The 22,545-nt window shown below is 33.9% G+C and overlaps 1 protein-coding gene across 1 annotated transcript in view; it reads left to right on the top strand.

Moving 5' to 3' along the window:
* The first annotated feature begins 4,353 nt into the window (after window positions 1–4,353).
* Window positions 4,354–22,545, top strand: part of LOC126835635 (uncharacterized) — a 42,768-nt gene continuing 24,576 nt past the window's right edge. Inside the window, exon 1 of the mRNA XM_050568339.1 lies at window positions 4,354–4,985. Coding sequence (XP_050424296.1) covers window positions 4,697–4,985 — 289 coding nt within the window. The 5' untranslated portion in view covers window positions 4,354–4,696. The remainder of the gene's footprint in view (window positions 4,986–22,545) is intronic.

Below are 22,545 nucleotides of genomic sequence, written 5' to 3'. Positions count from 1 at the left end.
CAATAAAACTATAAAGTACTATTAAGCTTACCAAAAGCAAAAAATGTGTTTGACAAAAATAAAAATATCCAACTTTGGAATTATTTACTATTGTTAATATTTTGTTTTACTATATTATATTATTACATTAATTATAGTCGAATGATGGCGTGTATCTGTATTAAAAAGGCACACGTTCGTCGATATTGTTCATTAATCATATTGATAGTAAAATACGGCTTGATCGTATTGATGTACTTGGTGTTAACCAGAGCAAATTTAGTGATATAAAACGGCATTTTTTTACGTTTAAGTAAGAAAAAACCCGTTTTTTAGACGACCCTTTCACTCTCATTAGTTTCAAAACTCTTTTTTTTATCAGCCTACTTAGAAGAATTAGAAATAAATCATGCAATTGACTATAAAGCTTACAGATAAGCAGTGTTATACACAAGAACGGCGAACGGTTTCTTTGAGGGATTCGAGCTTTCAATAATGGGTACCTTCGTCATAGTTTATGGACAGGCGGATGGTAAACTATAAAATCGGTCGCGGTGCTTGTGTACAACACCGTTTATCATCTAAGTACACAAAACAATATTATAATGATCTAGTTAGTGATGGTACGAACTTTAGTCGTAAAGATAATAATTACATAAGCGTTTAGCATAATATTATTATTATAATAATTATGATAACATATTTATATTGTTTCTCCTTCGACATTATATTGTTGATAATTATAATAGTATTGTACTGTTACGTTTTTTCTTTTAATATTTATTATATTATACAATTATTAATACTATTATTATTATTATATGATTATAAATTATACAAAAATATATTGACTAAATTAATATTATTAATTATTGTCTTGTATTTTAAGCAAATCTACATTAAACTTCATAATGAATATTCAGACTACGTGTTGTTTATTTTCTTGCAAATGCAAATCGATAACACTCATATCACATTTTTAAATGTATTATTTATTTTAGGAAAAACTTAAGCAAGTTTTTGTGGTTATATATAATAAAGAAATGAAATGTAAATAACTCTAAAGAACTTAATATTAGGGAGGCAATAGAATTGTTAAAAAATATGAACAATTTGTTAAACTGGGACTTGAGTCCATTACAAAACATTTTATTTAAAATTCATAAAAGCATGTGTTCATTTCTGGTAAGATGACGCTATATTTAAGGTATATAATGAGACGTTTGTCCGTAACCAGTCCCGGTCTGTTGTGAGCTCTGATGGTAACATTTTGGCCAAAATGTACGCTAGTGTATTTTTTTTGTGGTTAAGGTATATTTAAATATTTTAATTAAAGGTAATTATAACTAACTTATGTTATCAAGAAATATTGTCAGATTAACATTCAAACCCAAACGACGTTTACATAGATGTTAGTTCAGCGCCGGATAGGGAGGGTACCGGCCCACCAAGTTTTAGTATTTATACCGGCCCTATAAGCATGTATGGAGCCAAACGTTTGGGGGCAAGACAATTTTATTTAATGGTAAGTCTAATTTTTACCGGTATGTAAACATTTTACAAATATTATGGGGGACTATTCAAGGTTTTTTTCGGGGGAGGGGGGAGTAAAAAAAATTAAATAAATAGATAGGTACTAAATATTTTTTTTAGTAAGTTATCTAACTTTATTGGTTTCTCAGAAAATAATTTCTTCAAAGGCCCAAGAATCTCATAAAAAATTCTTCTTAACATTACTGAGTAAAAAAAAAATTCGATTTACACAACTATAATGCAAACATTACTTACTTTATACATTTTAATATTTTTTGACTTTATCGATAATACAGTTATTATCCAAAGACATGAGAATATCTTTCTCTACGGACATTAATAGAAATGTTTCAAGTTTTGACCAAGATAAACAGTTTCTAAGGCGATTTAATATATATTTTAATTTAGAAAAAGTTGTTTCGCGTCTTACTTGTGTACACAACAAAGTTAAAACAAATTTATGCATAAGGTATACTTAACTATAAGCAGAAGAATGTAATTTATACTTATATAATATTTTATAACAACAAGCTATACAATTTTGACAAGCCTTTTTACCAATACATTTTGTTGATGTTGATGTATCTTGTTCTTAATTTTTTTCATCACTTTCATCATCATTATATTCAATGGTGGCATTCATTTGTTTAAGTTTTGGCTATTTGCTGATGAAATCTTATATATGAAGAACTAACTGTTAGTTCTTCTGACCAAAACCGTAGAGTAAAAAACAATTGTCTTTTGCACACTCTCTTTTTCTAGACAGGATTCAACGCTATATTTTCTAAAAAAGTTAAATTTATCAAAATACTACTTCATATTATTATAACCGCTTCTACAAACATTTTTCAACAAATTTTGTTTTTATTGTAAATTTAATCGCATCTTTTTCAATTTAAAGTAAATGACAAACGTTAGTTATAGTTGTATATAAGAGTTACAATAATAAGAATTTGAAAAATAAAATAATAAAAGATTAACCTTTCAAAAATATTTTATTAATTTCATAATTTTTAAATTATTTAAAAAAACACTTCAACTTACAGAATCTAAATTTCTGTCTTTTCAAAAAGCTAAGAAAATATTTTCTATCTCAATTTTGGAACGTTGTATTAAGAAAGCGAGGAGCATATTTTTTAGAAAATCGTTATTAATGTACTATGATGGTCGAATAAAAAGTAACTACCAATTTTTACTCAATACTATCCTAATACAAATATAAAACTAGTTTAGCTAAAAGGTAAATTTTCAACAAAAAAAAATGTCTTATATCAAACGTCTTAAAAAGTAGTATGTGTTGTATCTTAGAGTAAATAAAAGATTTCATTATAAAAGCAATATATTGTGTAATTTTGTAATCTTCCTTATTGCATACAAATTATAATAAATTAGTTTTACATTTTGTCTAAATCACATGATATATTTTTGTTATTACTACGTACCTATTCAGGTTTAACTACTTAAAATTAACTAACATATCTATACTGATATACAGAATAAACGTGAGTGTAGAAATTTAAGCCTTGAACTCTCTATAATAGGCATCCAATGTACATGATGTACAATTTTTTTTCAAAATGAAAACAATTATAATATTTTACAAAGTTTTAATGTGATTAAATATACGTTAAATTTATTAACGAATTTAAAGTAGTCATTTTATATATTTATTAAATATATTATATTATGTAAAATAAAATGTTACTTTTATATTAATTAAAGAAACGTATGGTTAGATAATTTAATTATTGCAATTATCAATTTAAAACAAATATATTAAAAATTAAATAGTGTAAATAGTATTACACTATGGACAAAGTTAAAAATGGTTTCTATATTATAAATATATTATTTTTAAAAAATGAATAGGTATTATAACATTTAGGAAAATTGAATACCTACAAATAAAAGTGGTCTTTTTCCACATTATTGTTTGTACTTTTTCAGTAACAAGTGAATACGTTAATTTGTATTGACATTTTCCGAATCTAACGTATGATTCAATTATTTTCTATAAAACATTTTATGTTTTTTATTAGATTAAGTGGTGACATCAAAGGGTGCATTATGAAAACGGATGTAACTATTAATAATAATTTTTAAGTGGCTATTTTTGAGTATCCTCTACTTTAATAAAGCTACAACATCTAGTTCTTTGATTTTTCCAGTTAATGGAAACAAAGAAATGGCTATAACTATATAAGTGGATTTGCTAACAAAAAGTAAGAGTTTAGTTGAATAGTAGGACTATTTCAGTACAAAACAATTTTTACGTACTGTACCTTTACTGTTTCAAAATACTTTAAGACAACCGTTAATATTATGAACAGATAATTGTATTATATTGAATCAAGTGTTTTATGTATAGGTAAAGCAATTAAAATAGTTACTCAACTGACATATTTTTTTTTGTAATATCAATTTTTCAATCCATTTTTTTCCAAAAATTTGTTATTTCCTTATGCGTTTTTATCTAATATTTAGGTATTTATTTTAGTCGCTCTATTGATCTAGTATTAACCTTAGGGCTTAAAATTAGTCAGTTTTAGGGGATTTCGCTAGGCTAACAATGTAGCTCGGACGTATTAAACCGTGTGCGGTGAACAAGTCGGGGCATTCATACTTCTACAATAGGTACCCCGTACCTACCGTATATTCAGGTAGTTGTTACTTGTACCTACCTACCTATACAATAATAATGATGAGAGCTGATGTTGTGGTTTGGCATACCGCTGTCGATGGCCAAAGGTTGGTCAACCTGCTAGTCCGTTGAACGGCCGGTTTCCTTTTGAAAAACACCGGCGGCGGCGACCATGCCGACAATTCACCACCGCCGTCCGCCAGTGTGTAACCGGCCGGCTGCCGAATACGTCGTGCCGTACCGTGTGTGCTCACGTTTGTGCGGTGTTAGCTATTTGTATATGTATAATATTTTCTTAATTTTTTTCTTTCTTTAAAAATACGCTTTTGGTCGTGTGTTGTGTTTTGCGATAACATCTGATCTGATAACTGTTGTTGTTGTCGTCGCCGTGATGTCCAGCGCTGGTGGTTTTATCGCGGTGCCGCCTCCGCCAAAGTGATATCCCGTTCGTTACCGGTTTTCTGTGTTTTTTTTTTTTAAAATTTAGTTTTTATTAATTTTATTTTTTCTTTGTTTTCGCTGGTCTTTTTATTGGTTTTTATCATGCCGTTTGTTCAACGCATCGTCGAGCCCGTTCGTCTGAGCCGGGTCAAGCTTCACGACGACAACGGAGCGCCGACAGTGGACGATCGTGAGTTGGACGCCGTAACCAACTTTGCACTGGCCAACACCCTCAGACAAATGGCGTCTGTGGCCACGCTGGCCGACGAAGTGTTCCGAGACCTCCGTGGCCAGTTGTTGGACGTGGCCACTAGATCGACCAATCTCAAGTGCCGGGTGCAAGCCCTCGGAGACTTGGTCGCCCGGGTCGACCCCAAAACCGTAACTGTCCGTGAGTATCTATACTTGACCCATTTTTTGAGTATTAGCTCATCGCTTTTTGCTTTAGGTATAAAATGTATATATTTTTTTAATTTGTCATATATAATCTCTAATAAGTAATAATTAGTACTATATTATACTGTCTCTGTCTCTGTCTCTGTCTGTGGCCAGATCATTTCAGGTATTTTCAAAATGTAAACTTAGCCCTACCCTTCCCTGCATCCTTATAGAAAATTTAAACGTAAATTATCACCTACCTAGTATCGTTAATTGTAATTTTAACGCTTTTACATTTACAAATATATACTTAAATAGTTTTTGCTTTAAACTGATATTTGCCCGAAATGGTAGGAAGTATGTAAAAAACGTATCACGGAAATCGCACCTATAGATGTGATTCAACTATTCAAGTATACTTGCTTATTACTTTATTATGTAATCGTTAATGAAAATAGTTACTGTTTCCTGCGGGAACGTTTTTTTTATGATGCGCGACTTACGGTTTTTACCCTTAGGGGTTTCGACGAGGCATGTGACTAGTTATTGCGCCCCATATGGTACACATTACATGGGATCTACAACATAATAGAGTAGACGCTCTCACGCCGATGGCGTGAAGTCGTTATAATTATTGTTATTAAGAGCCAACGCGTTTTTTCTTTGTTTCATTGGAGTCCAAACCGTAGAAAATAAACATTCTCTATATTTTGTCTCTAATAGTTGTTACCAAAAATTGGATTCAAATGTTAAATCGTTAAATATAAGTGATATTATAATTATGATCAATGGTCAATGGTCACGTGGCATTATTCAACTTTTTTACTTTTTGTTATTGATATTTTTACACCGAGTTATTAATCCTTTTGTGAAAAATCGCGAGAAAATGCGGTAAATCCTAATTTGTAAGGCACCATGGCACCGTTAAGTATGACCATAACGTAACATTGACAGTTTTTCTGATTATTCACGGGCGCTGTGATTTCGCTTAATTTTTGTTCTATAGATAATCATTACAAAATAGTAAACCATTATTTATATGGCTTATTGCATGTGCCATTTGCTCGCACTTCGAGAATAACACATTTAAAACTGCAATAACAATAATAATAATAGTAAGTATATAAAGACACGCACAGTACATAAATGTATTAACATGATTACAATGATAATGACAATCAATTAGTACTAGAGAGAATACAAATTATAAATTAATCGACGCGAGACCGGTCACGGCGAGTATAGTTTCTGTTTTCGCACTGCGCCGTGCAATTTTAAGACCTGACGACGGTTAAACGATATCCAACTCTTTTTTTTTTCAAACAAACACTCACAGTACTTTTCATAGTCGTATGTATGTATATCATATTATTTTTTATTGTACTATAACTGCAGAACTACAGGTTTATGAGCGGCAACCGACAGCGTGCAGCTGGTGTCGAATATTAAAAAACAGCAGGACCGTTCGACTATAAAACGGGGTCGACTGTTAAAAAAAAAACCGGATCTTAGCGTACAGGGTGCATTACACCCTTCGGTGCTACGCTTTAACGGACAAAACCAACGGATGGACGATACAAGCTGAATTGATAATTAAGCGAATCTGTAACAGGATTGTCATAGGAGCAAACGACGACCGCAGGGTAGTGTGGGTTTCGTGTTTTTAATATTTAATATTGAGTTTATTATAGTATAGTAAAAAAAACGAAACGTCCAGTACTTTAATTTAGTTTGTTTGAGACCGCCGTTGTAAGCATTGATGTACTTATCTCGGAAAACACTGATTACTAACGAATGTAGATAATTGTAATAACTTTAGAGCAATCATAGTTGCATACAGCGACATTGTCGTGCAAGGCGATGATGCGAGATAGTATTATGATTTTTAGAATAACGTTTGTTCATACAACTAGTTCCAAATGAGTATGGCTACTATGGAAGATAATATAAACCCGGTTATCCGCATTCGACTTACAACACCATTTCGTTAGACATAACGCGCGTGTCTAATAGTAAACCGATAAATTACCGTCTCCCGCCCCCTTTTCCGCCTATCCAGACTGAGGAGTAAAAGACACATCTGCGTTAATTAAATACACGCTCGGATTGCATACCGTATAGTATATTATCTAATTTTTATATGTACCGCTGACCGTGCAGGGTCTCGCGTGGCGTAGGCGATAGTATCGAAACGTCACATTAAAAAAAACATATTGTCGCATTACGACATGTAAAATTACTTTTAATTAAGTTTTCTGTTTGCTTCTTAGGTAGTGCACAATTTATAAAATGAAAATAATTATATTATGTAATAAATTGGTATATAAACATTCGATCGACTGTTGATTGCAAAAGGACTTCTTGACTGTAATAATTGTCATTAAACTTGTTGGCGACTGCTTTTTTGTTTTCTTATTTTTAAAATCTACCCAAACTAGTAATTTACAACTTGATTCATTATGGATAATACGCTCATTTTCACTTAAAACAATTGCAATTTTGAAGTTTTTCTTTTCGGAAGCGAAGTAGCTTATGTTATTTTACAATAAAAGAAAATATTCAATTTTGTATCTTACTTAATATTTTTTAGAGCTTTATCAACTTTTGAGACTTAAATAGTATAGTACATACTACATATGCATGATTACATTTTTATATTAAGAATAATTTGCTGTAAATTTTGACTGGTCGGGAACTAGTTTTGAATAAATAGTTTTAGCTACTAAATTAAAAAAAATAGGACAGGAGGTAGAGTGCAGTTGAGTAATGCGCTCAGATAAAAAGAGCTCTACACTCCACCCTTCCTCCCGTCCTAAATTTTAAACGTAAATAATTTTAAAAGTAGTTATCCAAAACTGGTTATCGAGCAGTCAAATGTTCAGCAAATTATTCTTTATTTATAAAGTTAATTAAATATACACGTTTCCATTTAAGTTTCAAAAGTGGATAGAGCTCTGGAAAATACTAAAAAAGGAAGTTAATCTTAAGTAATTTGTTAATATTATAAAATAAATAAAACAAAAATGTTTTTAAAAAGAAAAACTACAAAATTGTAATTATTTGAATAGAAAATTAGTGCCTTATCCTTAATGAATTATCCTGTATCTCAACGCTTCCGGTATTTTGTTTTATTGAATACTATACTCGGAGAAAGGATCGTAAGGTTGACGACCGACGTGTATATATTTACTATTTCACAAGAACATAATATGCAATAGGTATATTATACCTAGGTAAGTATTGTTATATTGGCCGTTAGGGTCATCCATATTGTTATGATGGCACTTTTAAAATAGTTTGGTCTGTACACGCGGCGTTGTACTATTGTTCTTTGATTTGCAAACCGATGTTTGAGTGAAAGTCTCCAACAAAAAATAAATGGGTCAGAATTGCCTGTTGGTCGTAAAGGTCACGTTTTAACTGTTGTTCGCCTCAAATATAAAAGCTCATTACACACAGACCAGGCGCGCATTGTTCATAGCTGAAGTATGCGTTAATGTATACATAGAAAGGGGTATGATTCTTAAACTTTAAACTGCTTAAGTGTCTGTAGCCGAAATAAATAAACGCGTGGTTATGTTAAACGTTCGGTCGTTTTCGTCGTAGAAAAAAGGGTCTATCATTGCAGCAACAGCAGCGGCGGGTCTTTAAAACCATATTTTCCATCTGTCAGGCAGAAGATAGCAAACTGGATGGGCTGACAGCCGTCTGGAAAACTTAAACCTTCGGAACGTAACGCATATTCGGCATTTTTGTCTCTAAAACTAAAAGCAAATTATTTACTAGATTGTCACCGTACGCAATAAACTAAATAAACATATAATATCGATAAAAGCACTTACCTCCTCTATGTAACGAGAAAAAAAAACGACGGTAATTTTAATTTGAATGTGCTTGTATTACAAGTAAAACCAGATCGGTATCTCGGACGGTTTGGGAATTTCAAGCTACCACGACCGTCTAAACATATTTAATCTAAAAACCATTATAAAAATATTCTCCGTCATTAGTGGTCGCCGCCGCTGTTTTAAAGGTTTCAACTGTTTTTCCTTTATCGTCCGTTAACCCGGAGGAGATACTTACGAGTAAGCCATGTCGTGTAGACAACATATACCTAATACGTTCCAAAACTAATCGCTTCTTCCGTCAGTACTCGTTGTCGACGTCGACCGTCGGTTAAAAAAATCATCTCGAAGGACTGCGGTACTTATTTACATTTTATGCCCCGGCGTAGGTACCCAAAGTACACAGTTGTAATAATAATAATAATCATATAGACTTGATAAGTTCGTGAGTGTTTGTGTGTGGGCAGCGATCGTCATTTCCTCTCCTGACTGCTCCGCATGATTACATGTACATATATATATATATATAAATTAATAGAACCGTCGTTTCCACGTGATCGTCAGTAGAAGCCATACCCGAACGATGCTGGGAAACCATAGGCGAACCGCACCCGGGTGAGTTTTAGTATATTTTAATATATTGTAATAATCGACGTGTGAATGTACATGTACATATCGCATACGCAAGTACAGCGAGGGCCGTTGGTAAAAAAAAAATGATTGGGTTTCAAAACCAATTCTCCGGTAAAACAATGTCGTGTTTCCCCTGTTAGCGCTCTGCGTAAACAATACCGTATACATAATATGGTGAATATATATAAATATATGGTTATAGAGACGTCCGTTTGTGGAAACCTTTGCGAGCACCAACACCAGTATACATGTCTTTGTAGACATGCGGTGTACAACGTGTTTTGTGTTAACAACGGGGGAATTAGTAAAAGATACTCATATAGTACGTTTAACAGTGTAACTATTGTTATTTGATTCCAAAAATAAAAAAGACCGGCCACCGTATGCAAATTGAAGCGAAAATTTTAGTCGAATTCAGTATGGGCTAAACGAGAAACCTTATACAATAACGGTTAACCAAAACGATAGTATTAAAAACATTTAACGTATTTGTAAAGTGGTTCGTTTAAAATTCGAAAATAAAGTATGGCAGTTGGGTTCCTTTTAACCAAGCTAGGTTTAAAGCGATTAGTATGCGATCTAAAGTATATAAAAGCCTATGCACCGCAGTTATACGCCGCAATAAAATAAAAACCAAGGGGACATTTTGTTAATATAGTATCTACTTTTTTTATAAAGCTTGAAAAACACCATCGTTGAGCACGTTCATCGTGGATTGCAACAAAATGGCTTTTTATTTGTTTCCACTACGTTAGGTAACCACGACAACCGGAAATTAATCAAACAAAAAATTGTTCCGTATCATAGTTGCTGTTACTACAATATGTTGTAAATATGCATGTGCAGTTATAGTCTGAGTTTGTAATATGTTGTGTTTAAAATATAAATGACCTCAGGTTCTTCCAGATGATGAGCTAACGTTGTCGTTAAGAATCGGCGTTAATAAGGTGTTAGGGAATAAATAGTGCAACTAGATTGTCTTAAGAATGAAATAATAACATAAAAAAACTTTATTTCGCGCCTCGGCCGGCTGAATAAATATTGAATTTAAAACCGAAACACGACATTAAAAATCGACATCTGTGTTCCGTTTAGAGAGCCGTCGAGCGTTCCACGGTTCATTAGTAACCCGCACCCGCAGTACAAACAATATAGGGATATATAGTAACAAAAAAATATATATTGTTATAAAACAAATATATATATATATATATAGGTTTACTCGTATAAAATAGCGTTCATTCATTAACACTGACCTCGGCGCTGAGGCCGCGAACATCATCATTACTATAAATTTACTTAAAAGAATTTATAATATTATTTTTTCTTGCTCACACGGCTATCACGCACGATATTAGGCATGCCTGGGATGATCGACGGAAGCCACTAAATAAAGTCACTATAATACCGAATTGGTTGTATAATCATGATGGTGTGTAATTTAACTGATGCGACTGTAATCGTGTAAAAAATTAAACAAAAATTGTATTGTATAATTGTCTTTTTTAACCACTATACACTTATTGCGCGTTTAGAATTGTTAAGAACCACAGTTTAACCGTCGTTTCTTCCTCCTCTTTTTGAGCTATAGTTTTTGTATGCCCACGCCACCCGTCGACCGGTCGCCCGCGAAGCCGTTAAAATATCGTTATTACCGTGTGCGGGGGTGACCGGAGCGGTTAGCGCCGCCACCAGACAGGTTCTTCTCTAGTCTTACAGCACACCACACTTAAATATTCGGTTTGGTGGGCTCTTAATCGTAAACATTCCACGGTCAAAGAAAACATTAAAATAACCGCCGTCGAGTGGAATTAAAATTTTACCGCGAAAAAAATCCGTATTATTCATATCTCAGTCGCTCTTTCATGATATTCGAGACCCGGCCGTTAAGTCTGTTTTATTATACTATACAGAGAGGTACCGCTGACGTCGGTTCTTGTATGCACTCTCTGGTGTATTATTCTCTCTCATCACGACGTTGCCAAACCGTCAAGGATGACCGCATTCAATTCTCCTAGAGTAGTGTGTACACTGGTAATTGAAATGCATTATATATATATATATATTATGATTATTATATATGCATGTTTTACCTGACCGGTATAACGTACGAAACAGTCGTTTTTGTTTATACAAAACTCGTCCAAATTCGTTTTTACATTATTATTTATATTTTATAATAATTATCATAATCAATAAAACGACATTTGCAAACACTGGTTGTGGTCATCATAAAATATTTAAAATTATATTACTTTACTAATATCATTATACATTATACGTGGATTAACGCCGGATAAAGTCGTTCAAGTCTCTTTGCGTACCACACAAATTGGCAACCCGGCATGCAGTAAATGGATAACTTAAGTAGTAGAAATTCGAATTATTCACACTGCAAGTTAGCCAGCCAAGCAATATATATTTTTTTAGTACTGTCAAATTGGAGAAACGCGTAGAAACGAGCTATAATCCCTCGTTTTTTTGTGTTTAAAAATATGTAATACATTTAATTGTCTATAAAAATATACGATGTAGGAATACATTAACTCCGGCCACGACAGGTTTTCTTTTTAAATAGTTCGTCTTGTTATAATCCATAGCAGTAACTTATTATTTTACTGCGAGCAAACAATGCGATGTGTGTATAATGTATAGTATGGTTCGTTCAACGACTAGTAGATCCCGACGTGGTATGTCGTTTCGGAGAAAACAATATCGTAAAATTAAAAAAGGGGGAAAAAGCAAAGCCTACAGACTATCCTGGTATTAGCGTTTTTTTTTTAAGTAATAAAAATATTAATAATGGAAATAATGACCGGTTTACTACATATTTCCGACGATCTTTACTACTTCAAACGACCATTGTGTAACAATTATGGTGTGTTATATAATATAATTTTCTAACTCTATTTTGTGAGAAATACAGTTATTAAAGGTTACTCGAGATAAACCAATATAGGTGGTAATTAATAAAAGCCCGTTGCGAAAATTGCCGATAACGATGAGTCCGGCGAACGGCTATTGGTCTGGCGGCGCCTTTGAGATACCTTACAAGTTATTACACTAAAATGCTAGATAACGAGGACGACAGTTATATGTTTAGTAGTGCCCAAAAGCAATAATAATAACTAATAATTATTATTAATAGGTCGCAACTGACAGACAAAACGGACCGGTCGAGTTCAAAGATTGGACGTGCTTTCCGCTTTAACGGTTATGCGGCGTTTCGATGAACTCGTTTGATTATGATTTATTAAAATTTATTATGGACAACAAAATATTATTATCGTTTTAAAAAATGGTATAATGTGCCTACTGCTTAAAATTCAGGTCGTTCCCCAAAAGAAAAAAAATTATTTTCGTTTATTTTTCTTTAAACAAATCTCGTGGACTGCAAAACAAATAGTGCGGCGAGCTAAAGTCGATTACTATGACGTGCTCAGTGTAGCAACAAGCGCCGGCTTTATACGACCTTACAATATGTAGTATCGAATGATACTATATATGTGTATATATAATATATATCTATGTTGTTATAAAAAACCGATTCGTCCGTTTGAAATAAAATACTAGCAGCGGTAACCTTTAAGTTTCAAATGTCTCGTTTTTAACTCTCCCATCGTATTAAAAAATACTTAAGCCAATAAAAGTACCTACTTAATCTCGAGCGATTACCCGCCGTTTAACGTAATATGGGTGCGCACTGTGCAAACAATCACATACTTGTAGCAAGGATTGAAAACTTTTTCTAAAATTGCAGATCATTCTTTTATATATTAGTTAATGGTATTATTTCTTCTTCCCCACATCTCAAGCATATTCCTTTCAATGTAACCCAATATAATTACCGCTCATTACCAACATTTCGTATTAAAACGCACCACACGAACTATGACTAAATTTACACAAGGTAATACATTCAAATTGGATTTTTTCTTTTATAGTCTTATAGTCTACCTGTTGTAAACATCCTATATTAAGTACCTAGGTATCCATAAAATATCTGATAAATTTATATAGAATATTTAAATACATTTAATTTTGTGTCCTTCGTATTTATTTTAAATAGTTTAATATAATGTATTTGATAGCCTTTAATTGCAATTTGTTACTATTATTTTTGTTATATGTATTCTTGGTATTGTAAATAATTTTTATTATTTTTTCTTGTAACTTTTAGAAATAAACACTATCAACTCTAATTTGGCGTTAATTTAAAATAAATAAAATAATAAAACTAAGAGAACGTTAACGGCCGGGAATTTTTTACTTGAACTGTGATCAAGTTCAGCTGATGACAGTAACTATAGTAATAAATATTTGATAATGTTAACGCAATTTATTGAAATAGTTAAACAACTGTAACAGTTGATAATCATGGTGCTTAAAACCATTATAATAAATAAGATTAAAATCAACATTTTTATACCAATTAGGTAACGCTTTTATAATTTATTTTCAACCTTGCATTTTAGACGATGAAGAATTTTTTTAGGCAACTTTATTAGTATTCTAAAATATTATGGTGTACCTACCTATATATAAGTACTCAACATAAAATAAAGAATATTATACTAAAAGAAAAACATGTGCTATTAATGTTGGGCCACACACTAACATTAAAAAAAAAATTGTATTCTCATGGCTCGTGCTTGTCTCGGTGTACCTACATAATATACTGTTGTGCTTCGGTGTACAGAGGATACGAAGGCTATAATAAAATAATATAGCTCTCAGGTCGCGTCAGGGGTTTCTAAAACCGGAATTCACTACACGCGAAACAAACGGTTGGTTAATTTTTCCAATCGCCGTCTCTTAATAGCTGCTATTATTTAATTATGTACTAAAATATCCGTGCATCGTCAACCCTAATGTTCCTCAATGCGAATACTCTTATTCTCTTAAGACAAACGCATAAAAACGAATAGCCTTACGTCCTTTGCGTCGTTACGCGCGTTTTTTTAACGCCGCATTAAAATAATATTGTATTAATACTATACATCAGCTATTTATATGTAAATAATAAGTCAAAGTTTGCAAATGTATCCATCACATCGCATGCGAATGCACGGTCTAACCCAGATTTCGATTGATGTCGATCTGACCGGCATAAGTAATACCTAACTATTTCCGTAGTATACTTAACATGCGGTTTATATGTATGTATGATTTTCAGTCGAGTATCCTCGCGGTCGTTTCCGGTAAACGCTTTCTTCTCGATACGTTTTATTTTCGAGTGCACTCCACCACCCCCTTGTACGCGCCTGTATACACTGTAAAATACATCATGTAGGTACCACTACTACGCGTTGGGCTCTCGACGTCTTTAACCACGCGAGCTCGGGGTCTGAGAGGAGTCACCGCTTCCGTTTTCGAGATGATCCCTAGACAAAACGCACAGCTGTAACAGTACACCCGGATAGCATCTTCCTGTCGCGAGCAAGCCCCGACACAGAATTGTGAAACGAATTTAATTTTACACACATAAATAATACAGCATAATGTAACACTTCGGTATATGCACGACGTGCTAGTAAAAATACTATAGAAATTAACTTCCACTCCCCATTGTGCAGGAGAATAGTTAGTGTATACCTTGCATACTATCCGCCTTTACAAAAACAGTATAACCCGCAAAAGTATGTGCGCTCGTTAAAATCACTAAACATACTATGTACATTTATAGCATATAATATTATGTATAATGTAAGTATAAGCGACCGGTGCGGTTTATCAGAGAATAAAAAAGATAATCAATGTTCCGCGTAAATCACAACATCGCCTGTAGTGAAAACGTGCAGTTATGTTAAGTCACATTTATACAGTTCATTATAGATGATAAATTTGGACAATTTTTTTTTAATTAACAGTGTAAACACGAGATGAGCAAAGTTAGGTCGGATTCATTTTTAAACTTTTCGGATGATTCGTGAAAAATGACAATCGAGAGTGAACAATGTAAACACGAATTTGTGTAAAATCATCATTATATAACTCTATTAGCAGACATTTGGTTAGTTCCACGAACTTGTTGCAGTTCTAGGAGACCTTAATAGTGCGACGTATTATACAACGCGTGTTTGGCGGTTTCAGCAAAAACGCTACGTTTATTTACGATTTTAATGTTCACTGGATTTCGTTTACTCTTCGAGACGTGTTAAAATAGGTCTTCTTAGTCCATACTGTTTTTTTTTTTTTTGTTTAGTTTTTAAATACTAATATTATACATAGTTTAATCTCTGAAAATAAGCGTTTGACGCGTTCAGTCTAGTTTATACGGTACAAGACACTATGTCAACGTGACGTTTTTTATTTCAAGAAATTTAATAACATATTTTCCCTTCAATGCCCACTCATAACGTTTACCTAGTGCTGGTGTATTATTTCAAACACACTTGTCATCGTACAAATTGTTATTTGTTAAAATACACAGTCGTTTTTATTATTAATGTAGTTACTACAAAATCTGTTAATTTAACCTGAAATTTTAACTGTACATCTTGTTTGTTTTAATCTTAACTGTATACTTCACGATGAATATTTAATGTTTTTTTTTTTTTTTTTGAAGTGGCTATACGCGTTATATTTACTAATAACCATTATTTTATAATACGGTACCGTAAGATTATCACGAGAGCGCAACGTATATAAATTAATTGAACTAAAGTAAACACTTCGTCGTGCGATTGAATGTTTATACAGAAAATCGGAACATAACAACATAAAAAAAACGATGAGTTTATTGTATACATACTTTAATGGGGCGTTTGGAGGCGGGTTGTATTATGGGCTCAATCAAGAATGAAGATATAAAAACGGTTGTCAGTTGTACGAGAGGCAATGCCGAAGTCCCCCAACTAATGTTACTCACGAGTCCTTCAAAAAACGGGCCAAAAAATGTAGAAAGACAAAGGGCTGGTAGAAATGTATAAATAGCGGAAAAAAAAAGAACTAGGACCCTAATTCGGGGAATGGGGATGGGACAAACATGTTTATTTTTGACAATAATTTACGATATAGGTTCATCGTTTGATTAAAACTCGAATGAAGCGCTACCCTATAGTCTCGCATCTGTTTCTAAAATTATCGTTCTAATTATTTAAAAAAAAAATGTTTGCGTTTTACAATGAAACATAATAATAATACCTATAATTCAACAATATTACGGGGAGTGATAACGTCGGTTGACAAATATTAGGTATTGCTTTTTACTTAGAAATAAAAAAAAATCGCCGATGCTAAATGCAAAATACGTCTCATAATAGTTGCATTTTTGTTTGGGGGGGTTGAATTTCAAATTTGTCATCCGCGTTTGGCCGAAGGTGTGATAAAGGTCCTCTTTGCGTACTGTGCTCAGGTAACGTCTGTGTTCCGAAGCCCCGGCGCCGTAGTCGTTTTGGGAATCCGTTGTACAATACTCGTCCGGAAACTGGTTTCTTTAGTTTCATATGCGCTTTGGTCATAACAATATATTATCGTGCCTATATATTTTATATGTGTACAGTATTTATAGAGAATGCCGTGCGCGCACACACATAATACGTTCCTTCACGGGTTGCTTGCTATCCAGGTAGGTCTGGCCTGGTCAACGACGAGCTCTACTTACCTTGAGAATTTCTAACCCGGCCGCCGCAAACGACCGGCATTGTGTTGTGCGTTTCTTTGACTCGCGTAGGCGTCAATTCCTCATATAGGCCGCCGCGGGCAAACGCCGTGGCTTAGCTCCATGTAGAGTCCCGTGGTGCAGTCGCACACCTGTTAGGGGAAACGCGGACTACTTCCACAGGTGAATAACCATCAAAAGATGATTCCTCGTACTCGGTACACGTGCAATGTTTGTACGAGCTCGGATCTAGCGTTGCTCTTCCTGACAGCTATTTGTGTGTATAAGACGTGTGCATGCGTCCCGGACGTATCTGATTTTTTTTTTTTGAAAAACTAAAAACACCACTTAACACAACCGCGAGCGCCGTTCGTATGGGAAAAGATTTCGATGATATTGTCTGGATGTATGGGATTTTAAAGACGACAAAACAAATACAATAATTGACTGTCATTTCGACTCTGCAACACTGTGTATCTCGTAACGTGTGCATATCGATTCCACGCCGTACAACTGACACGCGATGGTTTTACATTATTCACGCGGTCGTCTTTGGATCGACGGTTCCAAATTTCCCCGGAGTCGCTTGAAAGTGTCAGGCCGTACAATAAGCCCAACGCCGTTTTAGAATTTTTTTGGAAAACATTTGGCATCTAACGCGAAAACGTTACAAGACAGACGTACAGTATGTTACAGTCAATATAATATCAATGGTGTTTTGTAAAAAGGCCGTATACCACAAAATATCGAAAAATTAGTTAAATAATACTAAATATAATTTACACATGTTCAACAATTATAATGATAAGTTTTATCATATTATCAGCATGTCTATTATAATATGAAGGTACGTCCGAGAGTTTTCAGCGGCATCTTTTTTTAAAAACACAATTTTGTTCCCCCTGAACAATTTGAATTCAATTTTTATGTGTTATACGCTCTTTTTACAAAACACCATCGATATATTATGTATTAAATAAAATAAAACCCGTCTATGGTATATTGTATTATAATTTTAACGTCTTGTGCTAAATTATAGAAACAAATTAAATTTTACCTATGACCTGTTATAAAAATGTATGTTATGGAAAATAGAATAATTGTGTTGCTGTTATTGTTGTATATGTGTATGTTGTATATGTTGTATTCATATTTTTTTGTTCGCATCGTGACGGCGGTCACACGGAGTGCTCGAGATAGACATCTTGGATTCCGGCTCATTGGCGGTTTCATTTCTCAGAAACGACAGTGTATGTATGTATTGAATTTCGACGATTCAGTATTATTTTCCAACGAGAGTTCTAAACATCATAGTCTCATAATATAATCAAGAACAGTGTTACCAAGAACGTGCGACATTATGATTGATACAATATGAGTTTTGTCGAAATAAATGATTTTTTTTAAATAAAATTACAAATTACATGTACTGTCTTGTTATTTATTTCTTACATATATTTGTTTACAGAAAACTAAATTAATTGTTGTGCTTTTCTAGAAACTCAAGTGTCAAATTTAAAAATATTAAACCTGTTGTTGAATTATAATTTAAACTTAATTAAATTCATTATGTCATGGTACACACTGGTAATTTAGTTGTTGGACGCTCAAGTTAATACAATAAATTAATAACCATGGGGTTGGGGTATTGATTCTTGATTCTATGACACTTAGCACTTTGACTCCGCTCAAGTCCCTGCAGTATTTTTTTAAATGAATGTAAGATACAAAGATAACACTGTCGTTTGTCTAATGACATGTATAATGTGTGATATTAACCGCTTTTCAAGCCTGTTATGACGATAGTCAATTGTAATGGTTTGTAGGAAGTACTATATGACCCAAGTCGATTGACGATTTATAGGCGTACCCCAAAAGAAAAAGTACGCAGTTTTCCTTTCCGGTCGCCACGTGTGGTGTTTCTCGGACACGTATCGTGTAACGACATTCACAAATAGAAAACCCATTGACAATAAAAATAAAATGGTATCGTTATATTATCACACTATTAACAATACAGTCGTCGTATTTAAGACCAACAGGGAACGACCGCGTATCAGCAACACCTGCATTTCATCCGCAATACGCAAAAACCTCATAAGAGCTCACAACTACTAACCCGCCGTGGATTCTCGTTCATAGTATAGTAAATACACGAACATTGAATAAATTTATCAATGACCCTGCGGGACATGACAACCGAAAATAATACAATCTGGGCTTCTTTCCAGAGAAGTAGTAAATCAAAACGTTTTTATATATCATTCTAGGGTGGAATGTGCCTAAATTTAACTTGCTTTTTCAACGACAAAAAAAGTACTAACATAAAAACGCGTCAAAAACATGTCATTTGTTTATACTTTATCTACATGTGTACATTATATATATATAAATATATATTTTTTTTTGTTTAATTACAAAAATTAAAATAAGTATACGTCTTATTTTCGCGTTACGAATCAGCTATAGCTTACATGATCTTTAAAAATGCGTTTACTATGAAACTATGACAATATGTTTATTATTTAACTAATCAACTCATACGTGACACGACTGATATTTATTATAGCTGATGTTTCTAGTAACAATATTTTTTTTATTGAACTCACCATCTTTCCTATATTTACGGATGGCACAAGGGGACTCGGGTCCATTCGAATAAAAGCTGTGAATGTGTATGCATTCGGACGGGCTGCCGCGGCTCAAAATGAGTTTGCACAAACCATTGTGTACGCTCGGTATTTTATTGTTATTACTTCCGAATTGATTTGCGCTTTTGATGACAATATAATAATGCGAGAGACTACATGGGTGTGATGGAAATCGACAGTTATATACCGTTGCCGATGTTGTCAATGCCCGGCGATTGGTCACGTTCCACAGTTTTGTTTGGCACACGTTCGGTATGCGTACCGCGCTTTCAGAATAAGTGTAGTGCAATTAAAGTATATTATGTATGTATTGTATAACGACATTTCCGCCAAAATCCTAGTTTTTACGATCGGGTAGGGTCTGCATCCGGTAGACCAACCCGAACGATTAAATTTGTCCCTCGGTGGAAATTAGATTAACAGATAAAACAAAATTATATTTTGTATGAAATAATTGTACTAGCTTGATGTAAGTTAGACGTTAATATACCGTTATTAAATGGAAATCTAATCGACCTCGCCATATGTTTGTGTGTGTATGCCAAACACTCCTCGCTATTCATCACCGATCGCTGCGTTTGTGGTGTCCTACTCTAACACATGGCATCAAAAATCGGTACTGTACCCAGGTGACGTGCACGCACCTATCAAGGGGGATTTATAATAGGATATAGCTGCTGTTTTGGTGCACAACCCCAGTGCCAAAAGAACAATAACCCGTAACGATCGTACCGAGATTCGTAAAAATAGAGTTTGGGGGAATAACACTTGTATCGAACGATATTTTATTGAAGGGGGAGGGGCCGAGATAATTCGTGATGTGAATATTATTAAGGGTTTATTGTGTGTATATGTTTTTTTCGAGTGTCCAGGATATGTGATACAGGCGCGTACCGCATAGTGTACAACAACATATCTTAGTCTGTGCCTGATCATACATTCGAGTGGCGCAAAATGTATAAATCGTCAGTCGTGACCCCCCTTCCCCCGACCGATACTCATGAACACTACACTAAACACGTAATATTATTCCGAAAAAGGAGCCACATGCTCCAAAAATCGACTTCGGTTTATATTTAAATAGGTTCGGCTAAATCCAAATGTAATAATATGTATCCTCTGGAATATATTAACCTTGATTTCAAAATTTGATTTTTAACGTGTTCATCTTAAGTGTAAATTTTATGGCAAGCCTTGTAAGAAAAGAGGGATAATGAAGGCAGCATAAATTAAGGGAGACCGACCCAATAATAATGGTAAAGCAAAGGAACTATTGTCGCGAAGAAGTGGCAAAAAGCGGTTGCCTTAAGACCTAGAGTACGTCTTATACGTTTTGCACAGCACTTTATATACCTAATACTGCAGTGATGACATCGATCCATGCCTATCGTGGTTGACATATTTTGCTCTATGGTTTATTAGTTTTTATTTGTTGAACGAGTTTCGATTGGGCAGCTGCAATTGGTTTTTTTATGTACGTATAAACACTCGTTAGGTGTTTATTGTAATAAAGAGAACATACGCCGTACCTCCGAATTATCTGTTTCCTATTTTACTATCCGAAGGCGTTTACCGTTTCTGAAAGCCGTCGATTGTCACCGGATTCATTTTGGTTGTATAATATAAATTAAATACTACTTAAACGTCGTATTAGAATAATACGCACAATATGTTCGGTATTATATCCAAACTATACAGTACACTCAATGTATTATATAGTTCAATGAAAACCGACATCCTAGCCGTATAGCACGTGCCGTATACCGTACTTGTGTTGTGTCGGCCATCTGTCCCGTCTCATATTTTTTTTATCCCATGCTGCCGTATGTCGGTCGGTATATGTGCCTGATCCGTCTTTTAGTAGTGTAACACTTAAATTAATGTATTAGAACTGTATTGGTGTACTTACACGGTATGCGTACGAAACTAACAAAAATCAATTTTGACGCCTTAATCTTATTGCTGTGCGCCTATAAACCGTTCAGAAATCTCATTTGTAAGTCACATTAATTAAACGTGTGGTTTTTCCAAATTTGATTATGGGTTAATATACCGCGTTTAACCAGACGTTGGTCAATTTTTAGACCGCAGTAGCCGCTATCGGCACTTGCATAGATCTATAGTAGTTTTCAGACTGTATCATTGAAAACATTGTTAATGTTTGAGGAAATAAAGCGAGTTTTATCTTTTTATGTAATTAGAAACAAAAAAAAACTTGCTCAGACGGTCGTGGAACCGGCTTATACACACCGTCATCTATGCTGTACAATATAAATAGTATGTATAAATTCCGTAGAATTATTTGTTCCAACTCCTAGGGACTAGAGTTATGTATCCTCGTAATGTCCTTCATAGCTTGAAAATTATAGTACTTTAGTTGTGTGCGTTGTGTTTTACTTCTCTGTTAATTTGTAGTTTATATTTAGATACACGAAAAAACGAAAAGGTGTTTACAACGCGCACCGGTGGTCGACCAAGGATGGCGCCGCCACAAACTGCCGATTTGCTGTGAAATCCAATAACTTTTTCTTGACTAAATAATTATTTATTCTGCATTGTAAACACCTGGAGAAATATACGCGGATATACAACAATATAGTTGGTTATACATCTGTAGACTCACAAGGCTCAACCGTCCGAAACCGTATTATGGTGCCGTGAGCGCCACATCGACGACGACGGTGGAAAATTGCGCTTCGGACGTTAACGCGTGACGCCGTCTGAGAACATTATAGCCTATAATTTATAGGCGGCTCGTAATGTTCCGACGAAATTAAATAATAATAACATGAAAAAACATAGTCGTCCTTGAAGTGTCTGCTATTGTAATACTATTATTAC

This window comes from Adelges cooleyi, unplaced genomic scaffold (assembly GCF_023614345.1).
Source record: "Adelges cooleyi isolate 19-005CV unplaced genomic scaffold, UGA_ACOO_1.1 ACOO_flye_CR_arks_rails_tigmint_CR_PRNA_23, whole genome shotgun sequence".
Lineage (NCBI taxonomy): Eukaryota > Metazoa > Arthropoda > Insecta > Hemiptera > Adelgidae > Adelges > Adelges cooleyi.
The sequence above is the reverse complement of the archived record's forward strand: the minus strand, read 5'-3'. Positions and strand labels throughout refer to the sequence as shown.